Source organism: Elephantulus edwardii, unplaced genomic scaffold (genome assembly GCF_000299155.1).
Source record: "Elephantulus edwardii isolate Elephantulus edwardi_28Jun2011 unplaced genomic scaffold, EleEdw1.0 scaffold00201, whole genome shotgun sequence".
NCBI lineage: Eukaryota > Metazoa > Chordata > Mammalia > Macroscelidea > Macroscelididae > Elephantulus > Elephantulus edwardii.
In genome coordinates, this window is record NW_006399951.1 from 5,111,894 (window position 1) to 5,125,239 (window position 13,346).

Genomic DNA, 13,346 nt, shown 5'->3' on the forward strand with positions numbered 1-13,346 from the left:
GTGACGGGCGTTGTGCCCTGTTCTTCTAAGAGGGCTGGCGCTGCTAGCTAGGATAATGAATGCGGAACACCATGGAAACAACTGAGATGCTGTTGCTGTAATATCGAAACCAAAGCCGCACTGTCCTCGAGAGGTTTTGACACGTAGTGAGCCTGTGAGAGAGGAAAACTGTGCTCTCTTCCCTGTGGAGTTCCTGAGGCCCTAGATTGTTCCTGAAGCAGACTGTTACCTCCTTGTCTCATAGAGCAGCTGGTGGGCTCAAAGGGGGAAAAAAAGAGCTGGTGGCTTAGCTGCTGAGAATTTGGAACCATAAGGACCCCTTTTAAGCATGGTGATCCCCAAGGGCCATGTCTGAGGGGAAGTGGGTGCAGGGAGGCAGCTAGGTCAGGTTAAAGGATTTCCCCAGGGTCCCAGGTCACCCGAGTTCTTGTCCTGGGGTCTCCTGCTGCAGCTGTGAGACCTTGGGTAGGTGCTTCCTGCTCCGGGCCTCAGTTCACCCTTGAGTAGAATGAGTGCAATACTTTCAACCTTTCTCCTGGGGATGGTATAGCAGTTTAAGAGAATAAAAAGTTGAGATTTTTGTGGCCATGTCAGAGGGGAAAAAACAGTGTAGTGAAGGCCCCCTGTGCTGGCCCAGGAGCCCAGGTGGGTTATAACCTGGGACAGATGAAGGGTGGAGCGTGTGAGGAGCTGACTTCCTGCATTGGGGGGACCGGGGAAGGGAGGGGTGAAGGCTTCCTCTGTCTCCGTGTGATCACAGAAGGCAAGCATCTCTGCTGGTCCCAGGCTCTTGGGCCGGTACTGAGGGGGGAACCAGCCACCACGCCAACAGGAGATATAAAGGGAGTTAAAAGGGGCTGAAAAGGCATGTTGTGGGTACAGCTCTGGGGTGACTGCTGGGCCTGTCCCTAGGTCATGTGTTACGACTATGACAATGATGGGGGCCATGACTTCATTGGAGAGTTCCAGACCACAGTGTCACGGATGTGTGAGGCTCGGGACGGCATCCCGGTGAGTCGGGCGGGCGCGCAGGCCTCAGCAAGGGGTCAGGGGAGGGAGATGAGGTTTGAATAAGCCACACTGGGCTCAGACTCCAGCTCAGGCAGGGTGACCTTGAGCAAGACATTCAACCTCATTCAGTTTTCACGTCTGTCAAGTGCATGTGGAAGATTTGGGTGGCAACGAAATGAGATGCTGCGGGCAAAGTGCTTAGCACCTAGAGAACAAGCGGAAACTGTTAACTCACCCCTGGAAGTGGGCCTTGAGTGACTGTTCTGGGTGCAGGATGCAGGTGAATAGTCTGGCGTGGCACACGAGGAACCTTCTACCCTGGGCAGGTGCAGTATGGTAGAAGGCTGAGGTTTCTACCAGGAACTATTTCTGGATGTGCACATCCAGGAGGGCTTCCTGGAGGAGGCATGCTTCCTGTACATACATCAAAGGCCTGGAAGGGACTCTTGGGTTATGGGGAAGAGTCTGTGGCTATGGAGGCCCCCAACTGAACTTGTGTTTCTCCTCCCACGTTGCCCAGGTGGAGTTTGAGTGCATCAACCCCAAGAAGCAGAAGAAGAAGAAGAACTATAAAAACTCAGGCATCATCATCCTGCGGTCCTGCAAAGTGAGCTTGCAGTGGGCTGGGCATAGGGTGGGAGCCGGCCTTGGAGGCGGCGTCACTCAGGGAAGTGGCACTGCCCAGGACACGGACAGAGCATTGAGTTTGGATCTGAAGAAGGCTGAGTTCAGAAGATCCCAGTTCTGTCATCTCCTGGTCCTGGGACCTTCTGAGCTTGGCCTCCCCGGGGCCCCTGCCTCCTCTCCTGTAGCGTGGGCATGTTAACTCAGTAGAGCGTGTGAAGGTTAGTCTTGCATTACATTTCTGTGCGGAGGCCCAGGAATGCATGAGATGACCTCTGGAGGCCTATGCACATGGGAGGGTAACTGCAGGGAGTTACATATGCCATGGGGACCGCCCACCCAGTCCAGGGTCAGCCTTGGGCAAGTAGCAGCATGACGGAGGAACGCGGAGAGCACGGGTGACCGCCCTCCAGGGTGTCGCCAGGGCCACTGAAGCCCTGAAGAGCAGTGAGTCCACACCAGCAGTGGTGGATGAGGTTAGGGGCCGAGTGTCTGCTGAGATCGGCAGGATATTAAGGGAGGCAGCCTGTGGCAGAGCCGAGAGCACTGGCCTCGGGGCCTGTTGATCTGGACGACAGTGCTGGCACTGTTCTCCACTGGCTGGTAGAACTCAGGCTCCAGACCGCCGTCTACTTGACTGGAAACCAGACAGATTGTCGGGCTAACACTCACGTGACTCTTCAGTGCAGTCCAGGCCCAGAGTGCCCTGTACAAAAAGCTGTCAGGGGCAGCATTGTTACTTACGGGTCCTTTCTGAAGCTTGTACTATTCACAGATTTTGACACCAGATTTGTTATTTTTTGAAATGATTACCCCTGTTTTTTATTCCTCTTTTATTCTCTACCTTAAATACAGTTATGTGAAAGGAACCTTTACAAAGCCATTAGAATTGGGAGACCAGTATTCTTTGCCCAGAGGAGGCAGAGATCATCAAAAGAAATAGCATGTTTTTGCCGTTCTATCAATGCTAATGATGGTTTATGGTATAATATATAATATTGCAGTAAATAAAGCTGACTGATTTGTATTTTCTCTAGTGGTTATTAAGGGGAGATTGGGAGGGGCTAGAAAGCTGTTAAGGGCCTCAGAGGAACAAATGGAAACTTTTGTCATGAAATTGGCAGATGTGATTGGCCAGTGCAGTGGCTAAGTGCTTGCTTAGCTGTTAACGGAAAGGTTGGCAGTTCGAACCCACACCAGCTTTTTCTCCAGTGGAGAACGATGTGGCAGGGTGTGTCTGTGAGGATTTATAGCCTTGGAAGGAAACTCTGTGGGGTAGTTCTGTGCTGTCCTAGCAAGTCACTGTGAACCAGGACTGTCACTGGTTTTGGCTTTGGGTTTTTTTTAATTGGTAATTAATTTTGGGTTCTGGGAGCCTGTTGGAATTTGTTTGTGTCCATGTCTATGTACCCCCTACCATTGGGAATCATTGTTCTGAGGACTTCATTGTAGAAGGATTTAGGTTTTATTCTACTGCAGTCAGGCCTTTTTGAGGGGAAGGTGTCAGGATGAGAAAAGTTAACTTCCTTAAGGTCATTTAGGGAGCGTGTGGCTGACCGGAGAGCCAGCTAAGGGTACAAGACAGGGACCCACTGACTTCCTCGATTTTCTTCCAGATAAACCGGGACTACTCTTTCCTGGACTACATCCTGGGAGGCTGCCAGCTCATGTTCACTGTAAGGCTCGCCCCTCACTCCCCTGCTCTCACCCCATCCGGCATCCATCCTGAGGAATTTGGCCATTTACTGCAGCAAGAGACACTTAGGGCAGATGTCAGGAAGGACTTATCCAGGGCAAGGGACCGAGAGGAGAATGCATAAGTGTTTGTTCCTGTCAGACTGCCCTGAGTGAGGGTTAAGCTTCACAGCCCAGAAAGTCTGATGCCTTACATTGCTTCAGAGTTAAAAAAAAAAGTCCAATTCTTTCCAGTGCCCACAAAGCCTCCACCTGGCCATCTTCACCTTCTACCCTCCTTGTTTGCTTGCTCATCTCCAGTACTGTGGACTTCTTCCCTATTTGCCAGATACACCTACCTTAGTTTTGCCTTAGGCTTTGCATTTGCTCTGAATTTTCCCAGAACCTTAACACAGCTCTCCCCTTCCAGGCCTTGGCACAGAAGTCACCTCTTCAGGGAAGCCTTCCCTGATGACACCCCATACCATTCTTCTTTGCCACATCTCCCTGTTGGAATAACTTCACGGCACTTGATACTGTCTGAAATTACCCTCTGTCTATTACCCTCTGGTTTTGGGTTTCCCCCCCCTTGTCTCTATTTGTCCCACCCCAGACTGCGAGTGCCATAAAGGAAGACACAGTGTGTGTGCATTTTTATTTTGTCGCTGCTCTCCCCTCAGCGTGTTGCACAGTGCCTAGCACACAGCAAATGCTCAGTAAATGCTTGCTGCAGACAGTGACCCACAGCGGTGCCTGAGCCGTGGTGTGTAGGTATTCCTCACAGACAGCTCTTACTGCTCCTCATGCCAGGGGCCCCTCAGACCCACTCCGCATTTGGAACGAGCAAGAGCCCTGCAATGTAGCAGTTAAATGCTCAGCTGCTAAAAACAGAAGGTTGGTAGTCTGAGCCCACTAGCTGCTCCCAGGGAGAGAGCTATCATTCTGCTTCCATGAATCTGTCATCAGTTCTGCTCTACCCTGGAGGGTCGCTGTGAATCAGAATGAACTCGGTGGTAAGGGGTTTTTTTCTTTTTCTTTTTTGCAGGTTGGGATAGACTTCACAGCGTCCAATGGGAACCCCCTTGACCCTTCCTCTTTGCACTATATCAACCCCATGGGCACTAACGAATACCTGTCGGCCATCTGGGCGGTCGGACAGATCATTCAGGACTACGACAGGTAAGCTTGGGGAGGGGCTCTGAAGGTCTACCAGGGCTTCAGCCAACCTGAGAAATCCAGTTAGTCAAAATTCAAAGAGACCCAGAGAACATCACATCCAGGAGTGATCATCCCAGGGCACAAAATGCAGTTAGTAGCCTTGTCTGTGCGGGCAGACATTGCTAATCTCCTGTCTTCTGTATCAGCCACTCAGCAGTGGGGCAAGGTGGAAGATGAACTTGACTGCAACTTCCTCTTTTGAAAAGAGCTGAGAAAACAGGGGTCTCAGTTGGAGATGGAGAATTTATGCATCATCACATAGTACAGGGGAACTAGGGCCTACACCCCTCTGATTCCTGGGCCCCGCACTAAATGGCTAAACATCTCACTCTTTTGAAAACATCTAAGGAGGAATCTGTCTGTGTGCACGCTACTTCCTGGGGATTGTTGATGGGGTGGTATTGTGAAAAGTTAAGGAAGGAAAACCAAGTAGAGAGGAAGTAGATCTGTCCACCAACAGGATGGGCCATGGGCAAAGTGGGAAGTGCCCAGTGAGGAACCAGAGCTCGCTGGGGTTGCAGCATCACTGTCACTGAGAGTACTTGCTGGGGCCCCAGATCAGTGTGCAGAACAGCCAGGAAGCCCACACACTGGAGGAGGGGCGAGGGTAGAGGCTTGACAAGGACAAGGGCAGGCTCAGGAAGCATCCCTGTGTGGACCTGACCTCCCAGGCACAGGAGGACGGAGGGTCACTCTCTAATCCTAGGGCATTCAGGTCTTGACTGATCTCAGGACACATCAGGAAAGGTATGACGTTCACAGCAAAGGAGGGAGAAGTCTCCCACCTCGGAGGTCAGATGCCAGAGCCTGGTTTTTACTGTTCCAGCGCCTCATATACAGCTATCCTCTCAAGCTTTGCTTTGAAGCTTCTTGTGGACATTTAGACCCATCAAGACCAAGAGAGCTCTGGACGTCCGCTTAAATCCAGTCTCACGTCTCAGTCACACCTGAGTGAGAGGGCACAGCTGCTCATCTCCAGAGCTCCACTTCTTTTGTTCCCTCTTATCCCACATCCTCTCTCTTTCTGAGAATCTTGCACGAGGTGCTTGAATTCCAGCCTCTTCTCTCCATCTCTCCTGAGGCCACCCCGGTTTGAGCCACCATCCCCTGCAGCCCAGCGTATGGCAGTAGCCTCTCCTCTCCTATCCCTGCCTTTATCCTAGCACTCAGCAGTTTTCTCTTCAAACAGCAGCCAGAAGGATTCTCACAAAGTGTGTGCTGAATGAATGGACACATGGGACACAGTCTCTACCTTGGGGCTTTCTCACTAGAGGGGGAACGAGAGGGAAGAATCACTGGAGTTTTATGGCCAGTTTACATGTGAAGGAGGAGCTATGGGATCCCAAATGCAAAGCATTCCTGGGCACCAGACGCACAGGGAGACACACAGAGAGGAAGGGCATTTACACTTGGGCTTTGAAGATGAGTAGGAGTTTTCCAGGAACAAAGTGGGAAATGACACAATGACATTGAAGATGTGGAGGTACCTGGTACACTGGGGAACAGTGAGTGGTCCTGGATCCTATTAATGAAGGGCTTTGAATGCCACACTGGACTTCCCATTTTAGGAGTTTCCTCCCCAGCCATAAAATGGGAAGTTACGAGACACCTGGTACATTCTAGTACGTTCCATCTTCCATCATGACTCTCTGGTTTATTGGTTGGCAGGGTAAGGGTTGAGAAGGACCTAGAAGCTGCACCCTGGTTCATTGGGTGTTAAGTGCAGTGGTTGATTAGCATACCTGCCACAGTTTAAGATAAATGCTTGAAGATGGCTCTGGGCTCAATAGATCATTCTAACAGCTGCTTCCCGTGGTGGTGAGCTTTCCAGAGCCCACACAGGGGCGGGAGGTTGGCCTGGTCAGGGCGGGCAGATGGAGTCCTGTCCATGTATCATGGTGTTTTCTTAATGTATTTATTTATTTTCTTTTTCACTTGTGGTGTTTTTCACTCTTCTCTCTGACTAGTGACAAGATGTTTCCAGCTCTGGGATTTGGGGCCCAGCTACCTCCAGACTGGAAGGTAAATGTTGCAGCCTCAGTCCCTGTTGGTTGAGACGTTAGGATTTGCATGTGGCCCTTGTGGAATTCACTTTAGGAGGATTTGGGGCTGAAGGCCCAGTTGCCCCGCCTTCTCTGGGCTTACCCTAAACCCATACTCCTCTCCCTAAAGGGAACTTCACAGACCCTGGGGCTATAACAAGAGGTGGGACCATTGCAGTTTCTGCACCCCTGGGAACTACGTCAGATGAGCAAGAGAAGTAGTGTTGCCAGTTAGCAACTAGAGGACACTCAGTTAAATTTGAATTTTAGAGAGACAATGAATCATTCTTTTTTAGTATAAATGTATTCCAAGTATTGTACAGGAAATACTATTGGTTGTTTATCTGAACTTCAGATTGAACTGGCCATCCTGTAAACCCTAAGTATAGGCAGTTTCAGTAGTGCTGAGATGGAAGTAGCAGGATCAAGGAGACCCCAGAAGAGGGATCCTAGCCCACTTTGGGGGCATCAAGGAAGGCTTCCTGGAGGAGGCAAAGTTAAGCAGAAGTAGGAAGAGCAAGAAGGAGTTTACAGAATGACTAAGGGAGCAGGAAATGGACAGAAAGAACAGCCTATGCAGAGGCCGGGAGAGAACCGGAGCAGGGTAAGGTTAGGTCCTAAAGGAAAACGAGGTAACTAGGCCCAGTGGAGACGCAGCGTGGAGGGCATGAGAAGCATATTAAAGCATGGTGGGGAGCGACGGCTGGACGTAGACTTGTGTCAGAGTCAGTTTGTATTTGTGAAGGCCCATTCTGGCTTCAGAGTAAGGATGGCTCAGGGCAGAGGGTAGGTAGGATGGAGGCAGGCGGACCTCAAGGGCACGCCACAGGCTGGAGACAAGAGCTGCCATGGCCCGCTGGGGAGACCAAGTGGAGAGCAGGGGTGATGCCAGGAAGACCTGGGCAAGGACAGGACTGGCTGGATGACCAGGTCGGGGTGGGCCAAGGAGGCACCCAGATTTCCAGCTGACATTGACCAGATTTCTGGCTGGTACTGTGGACTGAGATGGGAAGAGGATGGGTTGGGCTGGCCAAAGGAGATGGTACCATGGGAGGTCCAGAGACTATAGGACAGGAGCTCTGGAGAGGGGACTGCAGGCCTGGGCCTTTTTAACCCAGGCTGGGATGTGGACTCTATGGACTCAGAGAGGTGGGTGGAATTACAAACACCTGCATGTACAAGGCAGGCACGGTGTGTAGACTGAGTCTACGTCCCCAGAGTGGGAAGGAAACAAGGAGTGAGGGGCAGCATAGAAGCCCATGGAAAACGAACCAAATGGTTGGACCCTAAAACCAAATGGTTGAACCTTAAGCTGTGTTCAGGACATAGCTCCATTGGCTACTCCAAGCGTTGCTTAATTCCTACAAAATCCCAAAGAATTTGGCACCTGCAGAGGAAACCAGGGTATAATCTCACACAGGAGTGGGGAGCAGGATCCAAGCTGCCTGCAGGCGGGGTGAGGTGAGGCCTGAGAAGTGGCTGTTCTCTTCAGTGACCCCAGCGAGAGCATCATGGTGGGAGATGGACGGGGTGGGAGAGGGTGGAGGGAGAAGGGACACCACAGAGCGGAAGTGGCGGCTGTGGGATGTGGGAAGCACACAACCTTTGGGAGAGGGGAGGAGACAGGTCAGATGATACTGGAAAGAAGCCAGGAGAGAGGTCGAGGTGAAAAGGGGCCAGTCTATGAGCGGGGCCTGTGGATGAGTGGGGCCTGGCGATCTCCTGTAGAATCAGCTGTTGAAAACCTTGTAAAGCACATTTCTTCTGTGACACACACAGGCTGTGCCATGAGTCACAGTCAGACTCTAGAGCAGCTGCTTTTTTACAGTGGAGTGAGGGGGGCCCTGAGGCACGGCTGAAGGTTGCCCAGGGGCTTGAGGAAGGGATGCCTGATGGAATGTTTTGATGGCCCAGAAAATGAGCACTAGTGCATGCAGCCCCCAGAGTAGAGGCCAGGATGCCCACTGGGAGCAGAAGGCTGCCCTGTTTTACAGAGGAAAGGAAACAGGCAAGGGTGAGAGCAAAGAAGGGACTTGGCCACGGCCAAACTGAGCAGGCCATGGCCAAACTGGGCAGGAGGATTGCAAAGATTGTCCTCAGGCTCTGCTGCTTCCCTGAGAAGAGGGGTGTGAGATGCAAACACAGGGCTCTCCCCAGGGCTGCCTCCCTTCTTGCCTGCGCTTCCTGGGGAAGGATGGTGTCATGTAAAACTTCAAGAGGGACACTCAAGGCAGGCTGGGGAAAGCGGGCATCCTGGCCATGAGAGAGTGTGGGGCAGGGTTCTTCAGAACTCAGGGCTGGGGATCTGGGCAGACACAGTGACATCCCTCTGGGGCGTAGGGGGCAGGCTGGTAAGACCAAGCCCTGCATGAGCCGATGGCTGGGACACCAACCAGCTTTCAAAGAACTCAGGCCTGAGGGCTTGTTTTCTTGCACAAAGGCCTCCTGGGAAATGTCACAGGGCTGCTCTGAGGAGGTTGGGGCTGACCAGCACGTAGGCCAGTGCCAGGAGAGATGCTGGGATGAGCTTGGGAGGGGCATGAGCTCGGTCTGACGTCCTGCCCTGGAAGTCCACCTTGCCGAGCCCCTCACCCTCTTTCTTGTGCTCCCCTCTCCTAAGCCTTGCCTGGCCTCTTGTTGCTTCCTCTCCCCAGCTCCCAACTTAGACCTCTCAGGAGAGCTCACCTCTCCAGGAGACCGTCCCTGCCACTCCTGACCCCATGCACTTGCACTCTCCTCCTAGAGCTGTGGGACCAGGTATCGGACAAATGGGGTCCTAAGTGTCAGGTTTCCTCCAGTTTCACAAGTAGCAGTATTGGCTCAAGGTTCATTTCTATGCAGTGGGTACCAAATATCCCTCCACCCTTCTCACCCGTTCTGACACCAGCTGTCCATCCCATGCCTGTTCGATAATTCTTGAAGCAGCCACATAGATCACATGCATAATTACGGGGTTTGCTAGGGAAGTAACAAGTTACAATTCAGGATCAAGAGTGACTCAGGATACAGTCGTTCTGTCACTACAGCTTCTCAGCTGTGCCTGTGGGCAGGCCTCCCTCTGGCCTTTAACTCCAGGGCCCCCTGCCCTGTTCAGACAAGTGTTATGAATCTCTTTAGCTCCACTTACAAGTTCCCAGAGACCCCACCCAAAAGTAAGCCTCAGTCTGAAGGTGCTTGGCTGTCTCACTGCATGCCCACTGTCGTCACCTTGCTTTGCAGACAGGCAAGCCCACTTCACCATCTTGATCTCCTGGTTCGGCAGCCACCATCTCTCTGCCACTGCTTCTCGCTGTCTTGTATAATCTCCAGTGTTAGTGTGCTCTTGCTCTCCCGCTCTCCCCCTTGCTCTCTCTCTCTTATCTCTGTGCCTTTTTGTCTTCTGGGTCTAGAAGGTTCTCAGCAAAGGGGTCCTAGATCCAAAGGACATACTCCACTCCTGGCTCTTCTTAGAGATAGTTAAGATTCCCCACTTTCTACTTTAGGGATGGAAGAACTGACCAAACTCCTTATAGGGTCCCACCCCTACAGGGGTTCCGTGAACTTGAGTCACATCCTTAACAGACAGTCCAGTTTCATTGATGAGTCACAAATACCTTATTTGCACAATCCCACTCCATCATCTTCTAGCAATTCCAAGGCCATGATGGGAAAGGTCACATAAAAGTGTTTCATCACACCGCAGTTATTTACCTTTTGGGTTTTTTGCTCTTACCTCCCTTCCTAGGCCCCTGACATATCACATGGACCAGCACTGGCACACAGTAGGGGTTCCATATGTGTTGTGAGTCTTGCATTTGGGACTCAGCTCAGTGGATTGAGCAAACGGGATGCTGATTCTCTGAGGATGCAGAGCTGATCGGAAGGAGCAGGCAGACTGCTGGCCTCCTCAGGACCTCTGTCCCCCGGGCTGGGCCAGAGCCCAGAGAGAACCCTTGACTGGATAGTGGCTGGGGACTTGGAAAGGGCTTCCCCTGGGAGATGGCATGAAAGCTGGGTCTTTAGTGACAAGTCAGAGTTAGTCAGATGAAGGAGGGATCTGGACAGAAAAGCAGGTCTGGGGTGGGAGAATACAGTTTATGACTACCCACTTTATAGATGGGGGAACAGAGACGCTCAGGGAGGCCAATTGTTCAGAGATCCCGGCAGCTCCCTTCATGCCCTTTCCCAAAGCCCCCACCCCAGCATCCAGGGCCATGGGGAGCCGAGTCTAGCCCAAGCAAGGTAAACTCATTGATGTCAGAGGCAGCAGGGAGGCTTCCAGACAAAGGCCTGTGACTAGCCGGCCCCCAGGAGCCCCTAATCAGCTTGGTGTGGCTGCCTGGGAGCTTGTGAGGAGGGGCCGAGTGTTTACTGGTCTCCTCCAGCAAAGTCCAGCTGGAAAGCATGTGAGGGGGAGGGCTTCCCCCGGCAACACGGGCAGCCTGTCTCCAGGGCCTGATCCTGGCTCTGCTGGGCCTTGCTTGTGTGACCTGGGCACTCCCAGGCCTCCTCTGAACCTCAGTTTTCCCACCTGTGGAATGGAGCTGTAGGAAAAGGCAGCCTCTGAAGGAGGGCTCTGGGGTGGATGGGTGATCTGACCACCAAAACAAGCCCTCCTCAGCAAGAACCAGTTGTCATTGGCCAAGATGTCCAGAGTGTAAGACATCTGCCCAGCTGAGGAGCCAGGTCTGGAGGTAGAGAGGCAGGGCCGGTCCCCGGAGGGGGCTTGTGATAGATGGCTCTGTGCCCCGAGAGTTCCGGATCCCCACTCTTTTGGTGAGTGGTCACCAAACCTTCTCCTCTAGAAGAAGGAAAGAGTAGCGGAGTGGAGATCTTGGGGGTCAGGAAAGCAAGCTGTTGATCCAGATCTATCATCAGGAGAGCTCTCTTCTCCCATGGTCTCTAAACTCTTTTAAAATCTGATTTTGTGGAAAGTCCTCGGCCCAAGGGAGGCCTGTTTCCTTGGCAACCATTTCCTCTCAGCCCCCTTCAGACAAACCCCTCTATCTCAGTCTCTGTAGAGGCTCATTAAGTCTCCATGGCAACGAGGATCTCTGGCCCCTACACCTGGGACCCAGACTGGGGAACAAGGTGAATGAGGCCCCCTGAGAAGGGACAGGTCTTAAGAAGGACATGGGGTAACTGGCTCCATCCTGGCCCCTCTCCCGGGACTGACATAGCAAAGGCAGAAAACCCTGTTCCCCAGAATGCCTCCTGGTGGCCAACAGGCACAAAGCAGGGGCGGGCCTCCTCACTTCAGCCACGCAAGTCTCTCAGGCCCACTTCTGCTCAGGAGGGCCCAGGAACCTCAATCCAGGTGAGGCTTTGGTCCTCGGCTTCCCATCTGTGGGCTTCAGTTAGCTCTTTGCTAAAATGGGGACAGCACTCATTGGAGCACCTCGGAGCTAAAACATCTGTCTGAGATCACTTGTGTCTGCAGACTAAAGCTGTCCCCTCGCTGCTGAGGTCTGCAGCTCTGCCTCCCAGCCTCTCTTCCCCCTCTTATTTAAGAGGTTCAGGGAGGAACACCTAGAATTAGTAGCGTATGCGTTCTGGAGGCTGTCTCGTGAATTGGTGGGGAAAATCCTCTTCTGTCCCATGTCTCAGTTTCCTCATCTGTAAAACGGAGTGACGCTGTGGGCTGGTGTGAGGAGGAGTGGGGAGAACCTATAGGCATTGAGGTGGCATGCAACAGAGAAGGAACCTGGATGGGATTTTAGTCTGAGGTGCAGGCGAAGAGGGGAGATCTCCATCTGAGCCCCTCTCTGATGTCCCCTGAGCCCTGGGTTCCACAGTCCTGAATCTCCCTGCCCTCACTGCTAGCGAATAGGCTGTATCCTAGCTATCCTCCACCGAGTTTCTGAGGTTGTAACTCCTAACACCCATCTTTCTTCCATGGGGCTATGGGTAGATTCAGACTCCCAGAAGTGGGCAGCCTTTAGGTTTGCAGACCAACCCACAGGGTCTTGGCCCTGAGTGGAGTTTTGATCTTGGTCCTCGGGTGACCAGGTGAACAGCAGGAACCAGTGGTCATTGGCTGAAGGTGACCAGAGATTATGAGATATCTACCAGCGGAGGAGCTAGGTCTGGAGGGAGAGAGGCAGGGCCAGTCCCTGGGGGGGCCTATGACAGACAGCCCCGCCCCCAAGACAACTCTTCCTGATCCCCAGTCGCTGTCACCAGACCCCAGTGTGGCTGGCTGACATGAGTTGGGTGATCTTCCCAGCATGCCTGCCTATGATTGAGGTAGGGAAAACTTGTGAGGTACAAAGAAGGGGATGTCTGCTGATGGTAGACCCAAGATGGTGACACACGGGCCACTACAAGAGTGCCCTAAGAACTCATGAAATATTATGCAGAATGATGACTCTCGAGGACATTATCCTGAGTGAAATATCTCAGTTACAAAAGGACAAATATTGCATAGGGCCACTCTTGTAAAATGGGACTGACATCAGGGTTGAGGGAAGACAGAGAAAGAGGGAAGGAATGATGTGTCCTGCGTTGAAACAGAAGAGGGAGAGAACTGTTTAAAAGGGATGTATGATTGGGTATTGTTGTCATGACAGGAGTCCAGAATGAAGGCTGCATAGTGGAGTGGACTTGGGGGGAGGGACTGCATAACAATGAAAGAGTTTTTTTTCTTTTTCAAGGAGAAGAGTGAATTGGGGAGGGGGTGGGTAGGGAGAAAAGTGCAACAATGAATGACTGGAAACCTTAAGTCTCTGTAAACTTTCATTAAAATTAATTTAAAAAAGAAGAAGATAAAAAGAGTGCCTTGAGCCCTGTGCCCTTTAA

General features: G+C 52.2%; 1 protein-coding gene across 1 annotated transcript in view; it reads left to right on the forward strand.

Moving 5' to 3' along the window:
• The window catches only part of CPNE2 (copine II), a 37,127-nt gene that overhangs the window by 14,100 nt on the left and 9,681 nt on the right, over nucleotides 1–13,346 (forward strand). The window contains exons 7-11 of the mRNA XM_006897123.1: nucleotides 913–1,011; nucleotides 1,532–1,618; nucleotides 3,252–3,311; nucleotides 4,355–4,488; nucleotides 6,495–6,549. Of these exons, the coding sequence (XP_006897185.1) occupies nucleotides 913–1,011; nucleotides 1,532–1,618; nucleotides 3,252–3,311; nucleotides 4,355–4,488; nucleotides 6,495–6,549 (435 nt within the window). The remainder of the gene's footprint in view (nucleotides 1–912; nucleotides 1,012–1,531; nucleotides 1,619–3,251; nucleotides 3,312–4,354; nucleotides 4,489–6,494; nucleotides 6,550–13,346) is intronic.